Source organism: Mus caroli, chromosome 6, assembly GCF_900094665.2.
Source record: "Mus caroli chromosome 6, CAROLI_EIJ_v1.1, whole genome shotgun sequence".
Classification (NCBI taxonomy): Eukaryota; Metazoa; Chordata; class Mammalia; order Rodentia; family Muridae; genus Mus; species Mus caroli.
This window is the reverse complement of record NC_034575.1, coordinates 110,981,590-111,002,462: the sequence shown is the minus strand read 5'-3', so window position 1 is coordinate 111,002,462 and position 20,873 is coordinate 110,981,590. Positions and strand designations below refer to the sequence as shown.

Below are 20,873 nucleotides of genomic sequence, written 5' to 3'. Positions count from 1 at the left end.
GAAGATCAAACAAGAGGCAAACCTTTGTTTGCTCAGTGGAAATTCCACAGGACTGTTTTCCTGTGTGCTTGCCCAAGGCAATCACTGGATTGTGCACTCTCAGAGTTGGGGACAGCCCCTGCATTCTCAATATCTCCAAAAGGTCCAGATACCTGGGTGGCAGAGCTATGACCCACAGTGATAACAAGCAAGGACTAAGTCAGGGATTTTCAACCAAGATGGAAGCCATAAAACAGAATCACAAATCTGACTATGTTCCTGTTTCTAAGAGTTGTGGAGATATTCTGTGCGCTGGCTGGTTTTATGTCAACTTGACACAAGCTGAGAAAATGACCCCACTAGAATGGCCTGTGGGTAAGCCTGTGGCATGCTCTCTTGATTGATGTGGGGAGGTCCAGCTCACTGTGGGTGGTGCTAACCCAGGCTGATACTCCTGAGTGCTATAAGAAAGCAAGCTACCCAAGCCTAAGGAGCAAGCCAGCGAGTAGCTCTCCTTCACAGTCCTTGTTCCAGCTCCTAGCTCCAGATTCCTGCCCCGACTTTCTTCATTGATGGGTTGTGATGTGGAAATTTAAGCTGAAGTAAACCCTTTCTTTTTCCAAGTTGCTTTTGGTTAGGGTATTTTATCACAGCAATAAAAACTCTAACTAAGACACTGTGTGTGCTAATGTCTACTTCATACAGGAGAATTCCACTGCTTTGTGACCCCAGCACCACCAGTGTTGTAGAGAAGGAAGGTAAGATGCACAACAGGTACAGTCAAGGTCACACAAAGCTCACTCTTCATAACCCATGATAACGTGTGACGCAGAGTTCCTAACACACACCTTGTGTGCACATACATGTGTACATGCAAGCGCATGCACACTGAAGCACCCCCACACCTTCCTCCTGTGTTAGTCTAAAGCTCCAGTATTTGTAAACACTTGCCAGCACTCAGCCCCTCAGCCCCAGCAGTTGCCGTTTGCTTGTTTTCTATCAAGTACATCACACTGGAGGAGGATGAGACATGGAATCAAACTTCTCGACAAGCTGGTACAAGTTTCCGCAGCTGGAGACAACATGCCTCACCAGTGACAGAAATCATTTTTAAACCTTCACATAGTGCAGACTAATCAACCAAATAAGCTGACATCTAAAACTTGTGAGTGAACTGAACTTTTGTAGTGAGATAGATGTCAGTTGTGGGGAATGTGGGCCATAGAAGCGCATGTTTGTAAAGGACTGTCAATATGGAAGGATTATTCTGCCACCAGGATGCTATCATCCCAGGTATGCAACAGGAACCCACTGAGGCACACAGCTCCCTGGTTAATGCTGGCTCCCCAGAATCCAGAAGCTGAGGCCTCAGGACAGCCACAAGACATCAATTGAGTGTTCTCTGCTTGTCCTCAGAGATAGTTCCTTAAGCACAATTCTCAGCTCACAGATCCTAAGCAAAAGTGGACCTTCTGAACTAAGACATGAAAAATGATAAAAGTCAGCGTCCTCTCTGGCCAGTTACTTCTGTGCAGGGAAAGGTGATGTTTTTTGGCTCTGAAGAAGATCCCAATGGCTAACACCAAGCCCTGGTGAGCATCGTCCCTGAGAGCCAGCAGCATGAGACAAGGACACCCAAGCAGCCCTTGCCCACCTGTGTGGGGAGAAGGGACAGAGAGGGCTCACAGGGCAACCGTGCCAAAGCTTAGGGAGAGCAAGGGAAGCGTCTGAGTTCCCCTGGGGTTTTGAACATGAGGATGCAGCCTATCCGCTCTTGCCTCTCCTTTCTCTCCCACTGAACAGGGCTGACACCACCACCTGGCTCACCACACTAAGGACCTTGTATGTGTCGCTCATACTTTGGTTGCATATGAACAGACTCAATGAACAACAGCTACCATATTGTAGTCTACCCTAGCTCAGCTCCGCTTACTGCCCCCTCTCCTCCCCCACCCCACACAGGGCTGAGGCCCACGATAAGCGTTTACTCTGCTGAACTGAGTTAGAGGGGCAAGACATTTGCAATTTCTTCACTGCTTCCATCTGGGAGCTCCAATGTGTCTCACATTCCCTTAGCCTCACAATAAATCTGTTCGGGAGAAAGAAATATGTATGCCTTTTTTACAGACAGTCAGACAGCACTGAGATACACAGAAATTAAAAATAGTGTCTTCCATCACCCATAAATGGTGCAGTCAGACCAGATTCTTTAGCCTACCGCAGGCCTTCTGGGCAGGAGGATGCTTTAGTAGGCCATGCTGGGAACATTTGGGAAATGCTTTATTCACTGCCAGGAGGATGGCAACAGCTACTCATTCCAGAGGGGTATACCAGGTTCTAAGAGTCTGACTGTCTTACAGCAGTACCACAGGATAGACCCCCATCTTAGATTTTTGTAACAAGGTTTCTCTGTGTAGCCTGGTTGTCCTGGAACTCACTCTGTAGACCAGGCTGGTCTTGAACTCAGAGATCCACCTGCCTCTGCCTCCTGAGTGCTAGAATGAAAGGTGAGTATCACCATTGCCTAGCGTATAGATCCCGTCTTAGGACAAGGAACCAGAGCTTAGAGAGACCCAAACCTTCTGCCTTATTCAACTACCAAGTGGTTAATCAGGTGTTGCCACTATGGGCCACTCTATCCCCAGAACAGACTACAGGGCCTTCGTCCTCATGTCCTCAGTATTACAGGCCATTGCATCCTGTGACAGAAAATGCTTTCATCAGTTACCTCAATACTGCTGATCAGTTCTAGGTATCGAAGGTCCTGGACTCTGGTGAAGGCCTATGGGAAAGGAATAAGAATAGAGTCAGCTGCCTTCTTGTTCTCCACAGGCTGATGGGGGTGGGATACACCAAGCTCTAGAAAGAGAGCCAGCAAGCAGAGGAGGGAAGCTCGATTCATCATCGTGTGCTTGGGAGGTGTGCCACCCAGAGAGGCTCATCCTGCCTTCATCTCAAGGATTAGTCCTTACAAAGAACTGTAAAGAAGTCCTGGGAGCATCAATCATTTTGGGATTAGGTAAAACAGAACTATGATCCTATAGTCTACAGTGGAACCCCTTGCCAGACACTGCTCATAACGGAAAGGCAAGCTGGGCTGATTCCAGTCAATGGCATCTGCAGAGTAGGCAAGACACAGAGACAAGAGCCTGCACGCTTCTCCCTGTGATTTGGATGGGAAGCAGTAGACAGCTCTGCTCACTCACAGGGCACACAGGGAGAGGAGGAAAAGGCTTGGGAAAGAGCAGTTCTGAAGGAGGACGGTAGGGAATAATCTCCTGGTCTCTAGAAAGTAGACTTGCACGTTAATCCTGAATGTGCATCCCCTGCTTGGACTCCAGTAGGGGTGAGACCTCTGATGCATGGATTTCTAGAAGGTTGTGAGGGTCCGGCAGACTGGTGCCAGTGAAATGCCTTTTGCTGCTCTCGGGTACCACGAGGGACTGAGGGGAACTGAACCTCTGTGTGCTCTGATGGCAACATCTATACCCAGCTGTGCTTTCTGTGTTGTCCATGCCCAAAGCAGCAGCTTCTGAGCCATCATGGTTTAGGATGCACAACAGCCCTTGGCCACTGCTAGGCACCCTCTATGCTAGAAGAATGGGGGAAAATGATCATGTCATCCCGTTTCCGGCTGCCTCACAGATGGCCACGGGGTGATTTCATCTTTCTACTCTACAGGGCCAGGATCTATTCAAAGGCCGGGGGCACAGGAATTTCACTTGGCCTCTGTCCCCTTCCCTAGTTCATGGGTTCACAGTGGAAATGAGAAGTTTGGCAGATTAAACAGAGAGCTAAATCTCCCTGAGCCAACCGCACAAGTACGAGGCAGATTCCCTAGGGAGGACTCTTCCTGTCTGAGCATGAGTAGTGGCAGACGGCAGGATTAGGCAAGCACTGCCCAGGAGAGGCCTGGCAAGTGGCTTTCTTTCTGAAACAGGGACTGACTATGTTACCTAGGCTGACCTTGAACTTCTGCTGAAGAGCTGGGGTGACAAGCACATTGCACAGTACCCAGTACTTGGCTATCCTCGAGGAACTGGTAAAGGGTCAGTCAGGCAGTGTGGACAAAAGTAAAATCTGCCTTCCTGATTTGTGGGTTTTTGTTTGTTTGTTTGTTTTTTGGTTTTTCGAGACAGAGTTTCTCTGTGTAGCCCTGGCTGTCCTGGCACTCACTTTGTAGACCAGGCTGGCCTCGAACTGATTTGTGTTTTTTAAACCATGTACGGATGCAGGTCCCTGGTAATGGGCAGAGTAGGAAAAAAAGACTCCGGTCTTAGCCCAACAGGACCTTGAGTTATTTCCTTCCTATGGATGGGATCCAGCAGCCTTCTTTGTGGTCAGGCAAGCAAGTGACACCTCTTCAAGGGCCTGTCTGGTTCTGAGCACTGGATTTCTGAATTTGATAAGTCTGTCACTAACATCCTTCAGCCTTGATATACCGCAGAGTCAGGGTGCTATTCGGAGTGGTCAGTCACAAGACTGTGAGTAACTTCCACAGAGGGAAGTGGGGAGCAGGGAACAGATGAGCTGGCAGCTAAGCAGCTCTCCTGTGCCATCTAGTGGGAGCACCCTTCTAGGCCAGGCCCCTCCTTCCACAAGTCTGAGTCCTGAAAAACTGACTGACACCCAGGGGAGAGAAAAGCCAAGGATTCAGGATTAAAACAAAACATCAGTCAAGATCTATCTATGTTCAAAGCTCTACGACTTTTCAAAATATCATGCTACCCACAAGAAATATACACATAATTTTCATTTGTCAAGTAAAATGACTAAAGAAATACCATTCTAACAAAGAACCCAGCGATCTGATATGACCGTGTCTATTCCCGAGTGTTCTGGGATACAAGGTGGGGTGTGAAATGAAGAGAAGGTTATATCCCAGCTCCTGTTCCCTTTATCTGGCCGCGTACTCTATAGCAGGGCAGTAATAACACGAGCTGGCTCTTAGGCTCTAGGTGTGAAGGGTAACTGACTAGAGAATGTAACTTTATTTCTAGCTATAGACCGAAGACACCCTGAAAACCTATTGGTATTCCTTACAGGCTTGCATTTCTAGGTGGGGCAGGAGAAGGAACTCCCCCCCCCCCCGCCTCCTGAATTCCTAAAGCCCTAGTCTAATACTTCCCAATGCTTATCTGCTCTAAAAATATGAAGGTAATTATTGGGTAGCTTGACTTTTCTTCATGCACTGTGTATTGAGACAGGGTCTTGTGCATGCTAGCCAGTGCTCTACCACTGAGCAGCGACACCTCCAACTCTGTGTGATATGGTTGGCATTTGCACAGCTACTCCAAACTCCTTTACCAGGCCTGGGGAGGCCTCAAAGTGAGTACAGAATAGAGGAAGAGCACTATGCATTTTAGAAGCAGGGATAGAGAAGTCAGGCTGAGAGAACAGGCTGGGGAAAACCCCAGCTCTGAAGTGTGCTCTGTTTAACAAGAGGCAGGTACCACATGTCTGCAGGTACTTCAGTATCAGTAGCCTGGGCAAGAGGAGACTCTCCACTTGGCTATGGGAGAGAAAGCAGGGAAAGAGGACAGGAGAGGCTGGAAGCCATTCCCTCTTCTCCCTTGATTTATCAGATGGGCACTCATAAGTCTAGGAAAGGTTAAATGTTTTTGACCATTTCCTTAGCTTTTTTGGCTAAACTAGAAGTAGCACTGTGAATCATGCCAAGAGGGTATGGGGACACTGCCACACTGTTGTGGGAATCAGAGAGCCTGACCATCTCCTCTGCACTAAGCCAGTGCTAAGAACAATGGTTGTGTGAGAAATGGCTGGTGCTTAACCCAGCCTGAGCTACCTCATTAATAAATGGCTGCCATGAGCAGGCTTTATCTAGGTTCTTTACATAAATGATTACTACCAAGACTGGCAGCCAGAATCAACCAGATGTTTTACTGGCATTATCTGCTTAGATCTTCCCAGCTTCCTGAGAACAGGTCCTTGTCTGCCAGAGCCCTCCAGAAAAACAACCCCGGGAGGGTAGTTACCACCACTGTGAAAGGGGTGGCTGAGGAGACTTCAGAGCCCATTAGAGTCACTTTTTGCCCCTTTGGTGTTACTGGCAGCTTCTGCCTCAAGGGACCCTTTCAAGGACCAAATTCTGGCTCACACTACTAAGTGCATACCTTCCTTGCCGTCTCAAACTCTAGTCCTTCTAGAGCTTCCATGGCCAGTTCACGCCAATCAGCGTCTGTCACTCCCAAGCAAGCGATCTGGTATGCTTCTTTGAACATCTTCCTATCGAGGTACTGGTACATTGGAGCAGACTGCAGGGTTTCAGGGAGAAAGAGAATAGTTCAGAGTAGCCAACGAGTCAGATTACAACCAGATGTTCACAGTGACATCACCAGAAACACCTACCTCAAGCTTCTGCCATCAATCAGCATCTTTGCAGCCTCGCCCTGGCCACCTGGGTACCTTCTTTTCTGCTACCCCACCTGCTGAGCTCTCTTCACACACTTTTGGCTGTCATTTGCCTTCCTCTTTCCTAGGTCTACATAGCCCTAATCTATCATCTTCTATGGGAAGGATTTGCCTTGCCCACTCTCCCACCCCTCATGGAAAATGCCTACTTAGCTTTTTAAAGCTCTCTTAACAGGCCCCTCCTGGAAGCTCTCCTCATGCCCCAAGAGAAGGAGTCTCAGCTGTCCTTGGCCTCTGTGTAGATAAAGCTTGTGCTGTACTCCATGTGGGTCTCTGGGGTGAAGCCCTGCTCAGCCTGTGGCAGCAGCAGGGCTCTAGTCACTCCCAGCAGTTCTTCCACCAGGCCAGAGGAACAAGTTCACTGACCAGAAGGGAGAGATCTGGGATGGCCTCTTCTCAAAGGCTATGTCTGAAAAGGGCACAGATATGGAGTTTGCTCCAGACAGCCCAGAAAACTCTGAGGACCAGTCTCTGGTGCTAAAGATCAAGCTGCCTAGCTGAGAATATCTACAAGTATTCCCTAGTGACTTCTTTAAGACTATAAAGACTGTTGCAGTTGTCCAAAGAGTCCTGTGTAAGGAAGTGTTATTACCTTTGATAACACCCCAGGAGAGGGAGACTCCTGGAGCAGAGCTGACTTGTCGGAGGACACAGACCTATCAAACTAAGAACCTGAGGTTAAAGCAACAGGTGACCTGCTATCCTTGGTCCTGTGTTCCTTCTTGTCATGTGTGTGTGTGTGCGCGTGCGAGAACACATGCATACACATCAGGCTAGAGCTGAGCTGGGCCTGGCATCTGTAGCAATAAAGGCTCTGTCTTGATTTGAGGCCAGTCAATACGCTTCAGGGACCCTTGTCTCCCTGCTGGATTCCTGGGCAGTAAAGATCAATCAGCCAGTACCCCTGTGCTAATGGTTCTCAAATGTGAAACCGGAAGTGCTGTTTTCTCCATTCGGGGCGTTTATCTTTGACATTTCCGGTCCTTTTGCCCCGCTTCAGAATTAAAAGAAACCTTTTTCCTTTCAAGCTGATCTACCTCTGACAGCAAGGCACAGCTATTCCCAGGGGCTTGTTTTCCTGCGGTAACACACCATACACTTCCCCTCTTATGTAGGGAGGCAGCGGGCCACAAGACTAGGAGCAGCTGAGCTAGCACCTGGGTCTGGCTCAGCCACATCCTATCTAGGTGCCTTCTGTTCAGAGACTCTGCCCAGGCCAGGCTTCTGTGGGTTGAAGTGGCACTCTGAAAAGGGCAAAGTACTCATCTTCCTGGACACAGGCTTCCTCATCTCCTTAAGCTTTCCCAAATCCCACCTACTCTGCCCTCACAATGAGCTCTCTTCTCTAGACTCCTCTGGTCCACTTTAGCTCTGTTTTGTGGCTTTTGATATTTCACGACTGTCTGTAATAAGGAGGAATAATAACAGGAATTGGGGCAGGCAAAACCTGAAAACGGGTGTAATTAACCCCATTTCACAGTGGCAAAGCCTGGAGTCTCGGCTGCTCCGGGGAGGATCACTTCAGCCCTGGAGTTCAAGACTAGTGTGAGCAACATGGCAAAACAAAACCAAACCAAAAACCAATGATCCTATTGCACAGAAAAGAAATGAGGCCTCAAAGAGGAAGATACGGTGTTCAGGATGCAGTTGGATCAGGTTACAGAACCAGAATCCAAAACCAGGGCTCCAAACTGCAGAACTTCCTGTGACAACCAACTTCCCCCGTGACAAGGGAACAGTAAAATGTCGCACAAGATCAGCTGATTGTACAGCAGAGAGGCACAACCTGAATGAGGATTTGAAAAACTTACTAATGAACCAGTCCCCTCCGAGCAAACCCTTATCTGGCTGCTGTATTCCAAGCATGACATCATGGAGCACAACTCAGGTTTACTGCTCTACTTGGCAGCTCGGACACTCCAGTTCTTGCACAAGATGATACAAATTTCGAAAGGAAACCAAAAATCCCAAGGGCAAAAATGGGGCTTTTTGCCTGGTCTGGAGGCCCAAGCCACAAGAAGACTAGAGGCAAGGCGATAGATAAACAGCCTTTGTCTCCAGATCGCCTTTCCCAATGTTTGGCAGCTCTGGCCTGCTGCATCAGCAGGAAGGCTGCTGCAACCAACAGAGACTTTGGCTACTGACTCTTGGGGCTCTGGCAGAAGGAGCCCCAGCAGACCCTCTGGCTCCTCTTGGTTGGCTAGAAGCAGGGAGCAGCAACTGCATTTATTTTTGAGGTTAGGATGGCAGTCTAGGGAGAAACCCTTTTAATAAGCAAAGCCTGTTTGGCACAGATGAGGAAGAGTGGGCTCCTAGCAGATGTGGTGCTTGGGTTTAGGATGCTACTGCGGAGCAGATAAGGACAGCACGGAGAGTCACATAGGCAGGCTGTCCTCAGCTGCCACCACACGTCGCCCTGTTCCCATCTCTCACACTCTCTTTTCCCACTGTTCATTCCCATCAGACTTCACTGCCATTGCTTGAATACTCAGTAAGGAGCAGGAGCTGATGTGGACACTGCTGCAGAAAAGCCCTGCAGCAACAAGTAGCAAGGGTTTCCATGGCTCTGAGGAAAAAGACAGAGTCTGCAGGCCAGGTGTATGTAGGCAGGCAGACTAACAGCATTCTAGATGAAAGGCAATCTAGAACATATGAACATCTTTCTATGGGCAAGGCCTCTGGCCCAGCAATTTCAGTTCTTGGAACTTGTACTATGTCAGGACATACACAAGGAAGATATCCACTATTTGCAAGAGTAAAAAGCTATGGGCAGCCAGGTCTGGTGACTCACACTTTTAATACCAGCACTCTGAGGCAGACAGGGGAGACTGCTGTGATATTGAGACCAGCCTGGTTCACACAGAGTTCCAGGGCAGCCTGGGCCAATACTGAGACCCTGTTTCCAAAACACACAAAGAAAAACAAAAAGGCTGTAAGTAATATAAATGTAGGTGCTGGTGGAGTAAGCTACGGACTATCATGTGATAGAAGAGCTGCATTCATTACAAACAAAGCTGGGTACACAGCAGGGAGGGCATGGGGGCTTGCAGCAGGAAGGTACTCCAGACTGCACGGTGGAACAAAGGAACAAACTGCATTACAGTCTTACACATTACTACCTAAGGGGAATTGAGCAACATACATAAGGAATCACTTGTCCCTTCTCACGCACAGATGTGAGCCTACAATTGTCTTCCTGTTTGAACATCCTGGTAAGTGTATTCACTGACACGGCACAGCGTTTCCAGTAGACTGACTGCTGAGCAAAATGCCAGATTAGTAAGTGGGGTGCTTGGTTTGGGCAATTGTCTTTGTTGTTAGTGGGGTTTGTTTTGTTTTTTGTTTTAAGAAAAAGTACTGTGATGTGTCCTAGGCTGCCTTTAAACTTGAAATCCTCTTGCCCCTTCCTCAAAGTGCTGAGATTATAGATAGGTGTCAACCACACTGCTAGGTCAGATTGCTCGTCAATAATTCGTCAAGGGGATGAGCCTGGAATAGCTAAATGTCATGTTAAAAGATGGCACAGGAGCTGGCAAGATGGCTGAAAAGGTAAAAGTACTTTGCTGCACAAGTGTGACAACCTGAGTCCAACCTTCAGAACCAGCAACGGGAGAAACAATGCCAAAAGTTGTCCTGCAACCTTTGGTCATAAGTGCTCACACAAACAACAGATGATGGCACAAAGTGATTAAAAGCTCCATTCTCTTGCTTTTGTTTTGGTCCATAGTCAGTACAGTCAGTACAATAACATGCTGGGGTCTGGAGGGATGGTTCTGTGGCTAAGAGAGGACCCATATCACACTCTCAGCACCCATGTGAGGTGGATCACAACCCCTGTGACTCCAGCTCTCTTCTGTTCTCTCTCAGCAGCCATGTGAGGTGGATCACAACCCCTGTGACTCCAGCTCTCTTCTGTTCTCTCTCAGCACCCATGTGAGGTGGATCACAACCCCTGTGACTCCAGCTCTCTTCTGTTCTCATGTGCACCACACATATGCATATATGCACACACACATTTAAAACAATAAAATATTCTCTTGAAGATAGGATGCTGTGGTTCAAGTTTCTCCTTAGTGTTTGCCTTGGTGAGAATGTCTCTCACTTTACGGACAAGCAGGCAGCTATAACTAGCAGGGGTGCTGTCTGAGTTCTCCTGTCTGTTTTTCCCATCTGTCTCCTGTGGTTTCTAGCTGGTCTCCCCTCTCTTCAGGAGACTATGCAGGACCCCATGTGCCATCTCTGGGTCCCATCCCTCAGTCAGTGCCCACTCTACCTGTTCTCCTGTCCAACAGCGTTCCCACTCACACACTGATGCTCTGTGGGCTTGCCACTAACACAGTACTGCACACTGCTAACACAATGCAAGGGGATCAGAAAGAAAAGAGGGCTGTGCTGCCTAGGCTTATGTCAACTTGACACAAAACTATAGTCACCTAAGAGGAGGAACCTCCATTGAAAAAGATGCCTCTATAAAATCAGGCTGAGGCCAACCTGGAGAGCATTTTCTTACTTAATAATTGATGGGGAAGGGCATAGCCCATTGTGGGTGGGGCCAGTGCTAGGCTGGTGTCCTGGGTTCTGTAAGAAATCAGGCTGAGCAAGCCATGGGGAGCTAGCCTATAAGAAGCAGCCTTCCACAGCCTTGACATCAGCTTCTGCCTCCAGGTTCCTGCCTGGTTTGAGTTCCTGTCGTGACTTCCTTCAGTGATGGACTACAATGTGGAACTATAAACTGAATAAAGCCTCTCCTCCCAGCTGGCTTTTTTGCTCATGGTTTTTCATCACAGCAACAGAAACCCTAACTAAGACAATGGGGCCGATCTTCTTCTCCAGAAACACATGGCTGCACACAAACACCCAAGTCCATACCACAGACTCCATACTTCCCTCCTCCTCCTCCTTGCTGCTCCTAGTGCCAGTCTGAGGGTCTGACCATTCTGTTTTGTGTGCCCTGGAGCTGCAGAGGAGTGGCAGGCACAGGATTACCTGTGGCACCTCCACGGCAGACATAGAGAAGACATGAAGGCAGAAGATCTTGGAGCCGTTGTAGCCAACCACAAAGCCCTGCAGCTTCTGCTGGTGCACTGGGAAGGTGCTGGCCTTGATGTTGAGGTAGCCTCCTCCAGAGAAGCAGAGCATGTCCTCACACTGTGTGTTCCAGGCCACGCTGTTGGCATTCGGTTCCTGAGGGATAAAGGCCTGTGAGGCTCTGATAACACTCGCACTTTTCACCCCGACCTGTTCTTAAAGCCTAGGTGGCCCTCAAGTACAGACAGCAGGATGAAGAGAAAGAGGGAAGGGGGTCAGAAAAGAAGGGACAAGCCAAACTCCTCTATGTACTGGTAGAGTGATAGAATTTTTAGATATGTGCTATTTTCAAAATAAATTATCCCCTCCATATTTTAATCACTCCACAGCATGTGGAAATGGAGCGTGGTAGGATCCCATTTCTGTTAAAGGAAGCAGGCGAGGTGCTGCTCTGTGGTAAGAGGCTGGGTTCCTTTCCCAGCAAGAGTGTATGTGTATGTGAACACACTTCCATACATTGCTACCTACCTAGGAAGGAGGCTCAAAGGGCTCGCCCTGAAGATCACCAGTGACTGCTTTGGGATGAACAGAACTAAGAAGAATTTCTATTTTCTTTTTATTATTATTATTATTATTATTATTATTATTATTTGGTTTTTCGAGACAGGGTTTCTCTGTAGCCCTGGCTGTCCTGGCACTCACTTTGTAGACCAGGCTGGCCTCGAACTCAGAAATCCGCCTGCCTCTGCCTCCCGAGTGCTGGGATTAAAGGCGTGTGCCACCACGCCCGGCGAATTTCTATTTTCTTTTCTTTTTTTTTTTTTTCTGGTTGCTAGTCTGGTTTCTTTGGTCATGAACTTCCATTGTTTTTTATAATAAGCAAAAGAATGGGGAGTTCTTTTCAAAATTAGAAAATAACACATTGTCTCTGCATGTATAACTCTTACACTAAAACCACAGTGACACTAGGAGGTACCCTCTCCACCGGGATTCTGCTCAACTCTAGAGGCCTGGGACCAACAGCGACTCAGTCCTCCCTGCCCTGAGTCTTTTACCCTCAGCAGAGACTATGTTTTAATGAGGAATATTGGTACGTCCCATGTGAAGGGGCAAACACAGTGGATGACAGACTAGGAAGGTTGTGTCTCCTGGTAAGTCCTGAGAGCCACCTTGGCTACTTCTCCAGAGAAGTTGCAGTAAGGGCCACCTCTCTCCACACAGGACACACCGAGGGGCTTCTAACCAGCTCCAGGTCCAGGCAGTGCAGTGTTGAGGCTGGGGAGAAGGGCACCATTTAGGGCTAGTTATGCCTAGCACCGAGCACACAGTAGCATCTTGTTTGCTCCTGGGCTGTTCCTGGGCAAGTCTATGAGAATGTAACTTCTAGCTTCATGTTAGCATGGGGAAGGACTGTGGTTTAGTTAGCATGCAGCAGGCCCTGGGTTTGATCTCAGCATGATATAACTTCTCTAGCCCCAGCACTTAGGAAGTGGAGAGAAGGGAGCAGCCTAAAGATCCTCCTCACCTGGAGGCTAGCCTGAGCTATGGAAAGTTCATCCTCACCTGGAGGCTAGCCTGAGCTATGGGAAGATCCTGTCTCAAAAGAAAAAAAAAAAAAGGAGGAGGAGGAGGAAGAAAAGGAAGAGGAGGGAAGGAAGGAAGGAAGGAAGGAAGGAAGGAAGGAAGGAAAAGGTAGTTTCATGTTAGTCAGATTGAGACTCACAGGGGCCTGTGAATGCAGGTTCTTTCCCCTAAACCCTCTGCTTCCTCTGTGCCATGATATGATAATAACTGAAGTCATTTTGGGCTACTGGTAGCCAGGTAGCCCTGTCCAACTGACTGAGGAAAGCCAGACACTTCTACCCTGCTGGATCTATTGCCAAGGACAAGGAGGGCCTTGGAAGAGGATCCATGTCTATTTATGATGTTGGGAAACCGAGCAGGAGAAGCCAGAGAACAGAGGCTCCAGTCTCAGGGGGTCCTCACTTCACATAAATTAGCTCTGACCTCTCACAATGCCCCAAACAGGCCAAGAACAGCCCTAGTGTGGCAGAAAGCCATCCAGGTGATGGACACAGTCTTTGGACTGCTCAGTGACACACTTCTTTCAGCCACAGGACCAAAGACTGTGGAAACAATGCCCACTCCCAGTGATCCATGCAGCTCTTGTGCTGTAGTGTTCTGTGGAGTAAGCTTAGGTGAGCTTCTACATGTGTAGCCTTAGGCCACTGGTAGCAACTAGCAGTCCTGGGTAAGGGACTCACAGACTTCATCAAAAAAGTCAGCACCACACATTACATGGCCATCAGACTTGTCACTGTCCACTCAAGTACTGCTATGGCTACGTGAAACTGAGGTTACTGGCCCATCTTCCTGAGAAGGAAACCAGAGCAAGAGGCTGGCCCAGCTACCCTGTCCCTGGGACTTTTCAGAATCTACTCCTGTGCTGGCTCCCAAGCCCTTGTTGTTCCTCCCAGACAGGGCTGGGTGCCTCCTTGCACAACTGGGAAGCTCAAGGCGGCTCCCTGTTCTGAGGACTGTGTCTCCAGCCAGGACCCCACCTGGAATAGCAGCTCCTTCGTGTGGATGTCGTACACCAGGCACGTGTCATTCTCATCCACCACAGCCAGCTTGTTCCGGGAGGCACTCATGTCCAGGCAGCGCACGGCTGTGGCCTGCTTCAGCAGGACAATAGCAAAAAGATTGTCCACAAAGATCTTCAGGATCTGGCGAAATTTCAGAGAAACAAGTGTGAGTTACCATGGCAACCAGACCCTGGACCACTGCCAGACTCTTGGCATCCCATGTGTTCTACAAGAACAACACCCACTAACTCCTCCAGAAGCTGTGTGCAGAGAAAAGACTCATTAAATAAAGGGGGGGGGGGTACCATCCTTAAGAGTCCAAAAGCATGGTTCATAGGAGGTCACTGAAGCAACAACAGGCCTGAGACATGCCAAACTGACTAATGTCTGTGTGAACTGGAGACATTTTTAATGATACTGCTTAAACTGCAGAGTAGAGGAGTCATACACTAACACAGGAAGGGCTACTGTAAACACAGGGGAGACAGCTGGTATAAAGTAATAATGACGGTGCTGATGGTGACAGCTGCCATTCACTGACATCCCTGCTTCTGACAGTCCTGGGAAGAAACAGTATTGTCCTTATTTGGACAACTTGAGTCTCAGAGAGGCGAACTCATCTATCTGCCTAGGGCCATACAGCTCGTGAGAAGGAATATGGTCCCAGGTTAACCTGACCCCAAAGTCACACTCTCAGCCTCCCATGAGACCTGACAGCTGACTGAGGAAGCTGCAGACTATCCCGCACTGGGGTGCCGCTGCTTGTCAGCTCCTACTGATCTCATGCTCCACAACTTCCGTCCCCAGCAAAGACCTGACAAGCTTCAGCCACAGCCATCTGCCACACAGCTTGGCTCTCAGGCTAATGCAGTTATATTTTCACTTTCAAATTTCTATGTAGCCCACATAGAACTTTCTTATTTTAAGCAAAGAATGTAGATGAACACACAGAGAATCTGTTCAACTTTTTGTAGCCTAGATTTCCTAATCGATTTGTCCAGTGTTCTTTTTGGTTCTAGTAACACCCTAAGGACTAGCACTATCTAGGCCCCAGACAGGAACACTGATTAATCCAGGCACTGTCTAATAAGGCTCTGACCTCGTGCACAGTCTCCGCCTGCCTCTCCAGCAATCCACTAAAGCTGTGTCTCCAACAAATCCCACCTTCGGGCTGACCTTAAGCACACTGATCCCTGCTACGTGCAGCTTGAAAGCCATGGCACCCACTCTGCCAGGGGTGAGCATGCTATGAGTCTAGAGCCACAGCCTTTTGGCCTGGAGCTGTCTTTATGAAAGCAAACTCCAGGCTGTCTACAACCCATCGTACATCATCCCAGACAGGAAACCCATGCCTGCCCGGACAGAAAGCTCGATGGTAGCGCAGGAAGACTCACCTGGCCATTTTTCAGGCCTACCAACAGACCTTCTCTTCCAGCAGGGCCACCGATCACCTTGATGTAGCGGATGAGAGACTCCATCTGCCATTCCCTTTCCTTCACTCCACTGAAGGACAGGCACTGTAGCCGTTTTTCCTAGGAGACATCCCAAGCTCAGCGTGGCGGGTCAGAGAAAGAGAGCTTGCAGCCCTCCTGGGGGAACCATCCTACACCAGCAGTGGTGATCTAACCCTGGCTCTTCCCCGACCCTGCCATCACCAACCCTCCACAACTCTTCTCTATTGTGGTAGCCCTAAGTGGCAAGAGGCTTGGGACCCTCACACAGGTTTTGATACTAGTTTTACACTAGAATGGCTCCTAAACAATTTCTTCCTTTTTATCTTTTCTAGCAGGCCTGAGAAAGATCAGGTGCACCCACAGTAGTCTTTCCGAAACTCCTGTGGCACTGACCTAGGGACTTTTAGAGATCTATGACCGGGGGAAAACTTTTCTTTTGAAAAACCAAACCAAACCAAACCCCTCTTAGAGTAGTGGTTCTCAATGTGTGGGTCATAACCCCTTTGGTATGCATATCCTGCATATACCAGATATTCACAGTAGTAAAACTACAGTTATGAAGTAGCATAAAAATAATTTTATGGTTGGAGGTTACCACAACATGAGAAATGGTCTCAGAGGGTCACAGCATTAGGAAAGTTGAGAACCACTGCCTTAGAGACTTTTTTTTTTTTTTTGGTGGTACAGATCTATAGTTCCAAGTCCTCTGGAGGCTGGGGCAGGAGCATTGCAAGTTCAAGGCTTGCCTGGGCTACAGAATGAGTTCAAGGACAGCCTGGTAAACTTCATAAAACCTAGTCTTAAAAAAGGTGGTGGAGAGAGAAGCTTGGAGATATGGTTCCACTGCAGAGGACTGTCCTATTGTAGGCAAGGGCCTGGGTTCATTCCTAGTGCCTCAAGAGAAAGAAGGAAGAAAGAAAGGAAGAAAGGAAGAAGAAAAGAAGAAAGGAAGAAAGAAAGAAAGAAGAAAAGAATTCTCTTAGGAGGTAAATCCTGCACTTATGAAAATGTACCCTAGATGAGTGACAGGTGTGGCACACACCTTCACCTCGGCTCAGGAGGTGAACTGGGCTGGGGGTCGTGAGCTTGAGGCCAGCCTGAGCAACTATCTCCAAACAAAGCTGCAGTGTGAGACACTTTACAACACACCTAATGCCAGCGTAGCCACATGCTCCACATGTCCACAGTCATCCCAGCCGCAGACCTCATCTCTCTAAAGACAAGATTCAGCTAGATGCCAAGGACTGGCCACTGAGTCGTGACCATCTTCTTTCCCTGAGGTAGAGCCCTGCCCTGGGGGAGGAGGGATGAGCTACCCACCTGGCACAGGATGATGTGGTCAGCACACACCACCAGCAGGTTGCACTCAAACTTCTTGACAATTTTCTCCTTTACCCGGTAGTGCATGTCTGTCGAGTCTTCAGAGTACAGCTCGTAGATGAGGATCTTCTCTGGCAGCTGGATAGCTAATCGATTTTTGTAGATGGCAATTTTCTTGACAAGCTCTCTGCACTTAATCCTAACTGTCAACGGAGGGAAAGAGACTCTAGCAAAAGGTTGTTAAGTAAGGTGAAAGGCAGAGAAATTAAAAGCCATCATTTATTTATTTAATGCTCCTGACAATTAAAGTGACACACTCTCATTACAAAAATCTTTAATGGGGGCCGGAGAGACAGCTCAGTGTTCAAGAGCACTGCTGCTCTCTGAAGACCTGGGTTTGATTCCCAGTATCTATCTTAACTCCAGTTCCTGGGGATCTGTTGCCCTCTTCTGGCCTCCTCAAGTACTGCACACACGTGGCACACAGATATGCAGGTACTCAGACATAAACTTAAGAGTAAAACTAGGTCAGTCTGCTAACAGCTCTCCCCAGAACACCTGCCACGTGCAGGCCTCTGTGCTGAGTGGGGTGCAGAGCTACATATGCTACCATTTCAGGGAGAAACAGAGCAGTCAAGCAGTCAACGCTACTGACACTTGTCCTGCATGTCTGAGGACATCTAGACTCATTCTGCACAGCAAAGAAGGCCCCTAGTGATTGGGAGCCCACCAAAATGACACATCTCATAGCCAACCACACCCCTGCGACCTTCCTGACCAACAGGGACTTCCATGTGGCAAGCTCTGCCTCTCTACAGATCAAGTGGGGTACACACCACGGAGGATGTGCTGAGCTGTCCCAGTGGCTACATTCCTGCCACCTAGATGGAATTTCCAAAATAGATCTACCCTGGCAGGGACAAAAGAAGTCATCCTGAATCTACAGGGTGGTCCCCAACTGGAACCCCTATGCAAAGCCACCTGGCCATGTCCGGTCAGCAGGATACAAGTAGCATATGTGCTCAGCACATCCAGAGATGGATACCGCTGAGTGGAACTTGACCTCTTTCAGCTGCAGAGCTACTTATGTGAACAGAAGGGAACTGTCAGATTTAGACTGGGCGAGGTTGGATCCCAGATCCCCTGACCAAGCCTGAGCCTATCTACTGCCTCTACAATTCTAGTAGAAGGACCACCAAGAAGTGAGTAGAGGCTGAGGGGAAAGTATGCCAAAGTGGCTCTGAAAGATATGGGTAAATGTCCACAAAGCCCCATACACATTAGCCATCACAGCTCTGACTTGTCAGCCTCCGTGTCTCATGGAGTCCATTTACACCATGGAATTATTTGTAAAATGTAAAGAGTTGGTGCTTTTAAAAACAAAACAGGTTTTATTGCTTTTGCTAGATCCTCAAAGAGATCTTCATCCTCCTTCTACTGCTAGAAGCTAAAGCAAGGCCAGAGGAGACATTTCCTATTATTTCGCATGTGCTGTCCCTAGCCCAGTCCTCACCCCTTTTGCTAGTGTCTATAAGCAAGGGCAAGCTTGCCTCTTACCTTTCTGCTCTGTGATGAGGTGCTGCACGATGACGTCTGTCATGCTGTCCCTGTAGGCATACCGATCCTTGTAGAGCCCATGGACTGTGCTGAAGATGAGCTGGTAGAAGGAGATGGTGCCATCCTGGCAGCCGACCACCTGTGCATAGGAGAGCTGTCAATCTAGGCTGAGGGGAGGAGCCATCTCCCTTCCACCTGTTAGGAGCACTGGCTGCCCGGGGCCTCCTCTAGCAATGCTCTGCAGGGTGAACTTCCTCCACTCACCACATAATTGGAGTCAGGTTTCACTCTACAGGTCCACACCCAGGAGTTCTGCTCCCCAACGGTCCCCAGTCGCACTCCATCCTTGGTGAAAAGAGATACCTGCTTGTCTGAACCCCCCACCAAAATGTACTCTCCTTTAGTGAAGTAGCTGATGCAACAGGGGTCAAAGTTCAGTGGCCGATCCTTCCCAATCTGAGGAAAGAGAACATACAGCAAGTGAGACCAGTCTACAACCACAATCAGGAAGGGCTTCCTCGCCAACATTAGCCGGGTAGAGAGAATGGTAGAAAGGCAAGGGGGGGGGGGCTGCCTCTCCTGAGCTATTCCATTTCCCACACAGGCCTCTCCACCTCTGGAGCCCACTCTTCCCCTCAACCCTGCCAAACCCTTGGCCCCTAAAGTCTGCCATGCCTGACCTAACTATTGGGAAGTTAGCCAGACCTCCTCAGCCATCCTGGAGGCCAGGGAGTCTTTCCCTCACTCACCCACCACACATGGTCATCAGCCTACCTCAGCCTCTTTTCTCTGTTTATGTTCTGAGCTTATTCACTTGAAAAGACTGCCCTTTATTCTTTATTCAACTTAAGAAAAATGACCCTAAAAACCTAGTTTTTGCTTTAAGGTTTAGGGTCAATTTACAAATGTTTTCCTATTTATAAATCTAGTAAAAGTGAGCAGTCAATTGATGCTGACAGTTTAATGAATGCAATTTGAACACATAAAACCACTGAAGTAGTTAGCTCCAATTTCAACTTAGTTAATTCCCTTCAACTAATTTAAACTGCAATTATAAATTTAGTATGTTCACTTTTCTTTCCTTTTTAGGAATTTCAAATGCCTAACAACCGAAAGCTTCCCTCCTACCTCCCAATGCTACAAAGTCTAATAAGAGAACCCTGGCACCTGTCATGACACTGAGGGCTGAAGCTACTGGCTGAGGCTTAGGACTCCTCTTCCAAGTAACCACCATCAACTCTAGACCAACTACAAGGACCAACTGAAGGCACAAGTGACCAAAGCAGGCAGAAACTGAGCGAGGGGAACAGCCTCAGGCAAGAGGTTCTCAACACAGCTCCTTTTTGGATGGGCATAGAGTCTGGGATGGGTTATTGTAAGTGAGGTGGGCTATTGTAGGTGAGGTGGGCTGTTGTAGGTGAGGTGGGCTGTTGTAGAAAGGAAGGCTAGAAGGAAGCCATTCACACCCAAGCTCTGCTTACCACTGGAAACCTTTAGCTATGACCCACATGACTCACAGGTGAAGCCAAAGACCTGTTCTAGGATCTCAGCTGCTGCTCATTGAAAATACGCAGCAAAGCTAACCACCTGACCTCTCGCCCTCTCTTCTTCTCTCCCTTCCCCACCCTCCACACTTGCCTTTAGGGGATCCTGAGAGAAATTAGTTTCTATGGTATACAATTTACAATTCCCGAAATATAATACATTTTTTTTTCAAAAACCAGGGCAATATGGAGTTGGAGGGATGGCTCAGAGGTTAAGAGCACTGGCTGCTCTTGCAGAAGACCTGGGTTTAGTTCTCAGGACCTACATGGTAGCTTAGTCCAGTCTGTAACTCCTGTTCCAGGGATCTAGTGCCCCCTGTTGGCTGCTGTGAACACTGCACACATGAGGTGCATAGATGCATGCAGGCAAAGCATCCATACATTATAAAAATAAAAAATCAAATATTTCTAAATAGAAAAAAATATGAATCTTATTTGAGAAAAGACAATCGGCAAGGCCAGACCCATGGTGGCCCAGATATTGGAACAAGCAGATGAAAGTTCTAAACCCTCTGGGACAACATGGTTCACAATACTAAGGAAGGGGTTGGAGATGGCTCAGTGGTTGAAAGCACGGACTGCTCCTGTAGACAGCTTGAACTGGAAAGTGTAGTGACAAAAATAACTCACTGGGTGAACTTAACAGACATGGAGAGATTATGGAGAGTCAAGGAAGTGGCTGGAAGCTGAAGGAATAGAAAGAATGAAGAAAAAGTATCTCAAGAGATGAAGGCCAGAGTTTTACCACCTTTTAATTTTTTTTACCCTTCCCTTCATCATGCTTTTTAAAAGAATGTATATGCTGGGCAGTGGTGGCACATGCCTTTAATCCTAGCACTCGGGAGGCAGAGGCAGAGGCAGGCAGATTTCTGAGTTCGAGGCCAGCCTGGTCTACACAGAGAAACCTTGCCTCAAAAAACCAAAAAAAAAAAAAAAAAAAAAAAAAAAAAAAAAAAAAAAAAAAAAAAAAAGAA

At 48.1% G+C, this 20,873-nt stretch overlaps 1 protein-coding gene across 4 annotated transcripts in view; it reads right to left on the bottom strand.

Moving 5' to 3' along the window:
• The window catches only part of Ift122 (intraflagellar transport 122), a 68,716-nt gene that overhangs the window by 19,367 nt on the left and 28,476 nt on the right, over positions 1–20,873 (bottom strand). For all 4 annotated transcript variants that reach the window (XM_021164719.2, XM_021164720.2, XM_021164717.2 and 1 more), the window contains 8 exons: positions 18,620–18,811; positions 18,356–18,494; positions 16,799–17,001; positions 15,419–15,556; positions 14,001–14,165; positions 11,398–11,595; positions 6,114–6,254; positions 2,708–2,761 (listed from right to left, as the gene is read on the bottom strand). In XM_021164719.2, coding sequence (XP_021020378.1) covers positions 2,708–2,761; positions 6,114–6,254; positions 11,398–11,595; positions 14,001–14,165; positions 15,419–15,556; positions 16,799–17,001; positions 18,356–18,494; positions 18,620–18,811 — 1,230 coding nt within the window. The remainder of the gene's footprint in view (positions 1–2,707; positions 2,762–6,113; positions 6,255–11,397; positions 11,596–14,000; positions 14,166–15,418; positions 15,557–16,798; positions 17,002–18,355; positions 18,495–18,619; positions 18,812–20,873) is intronic.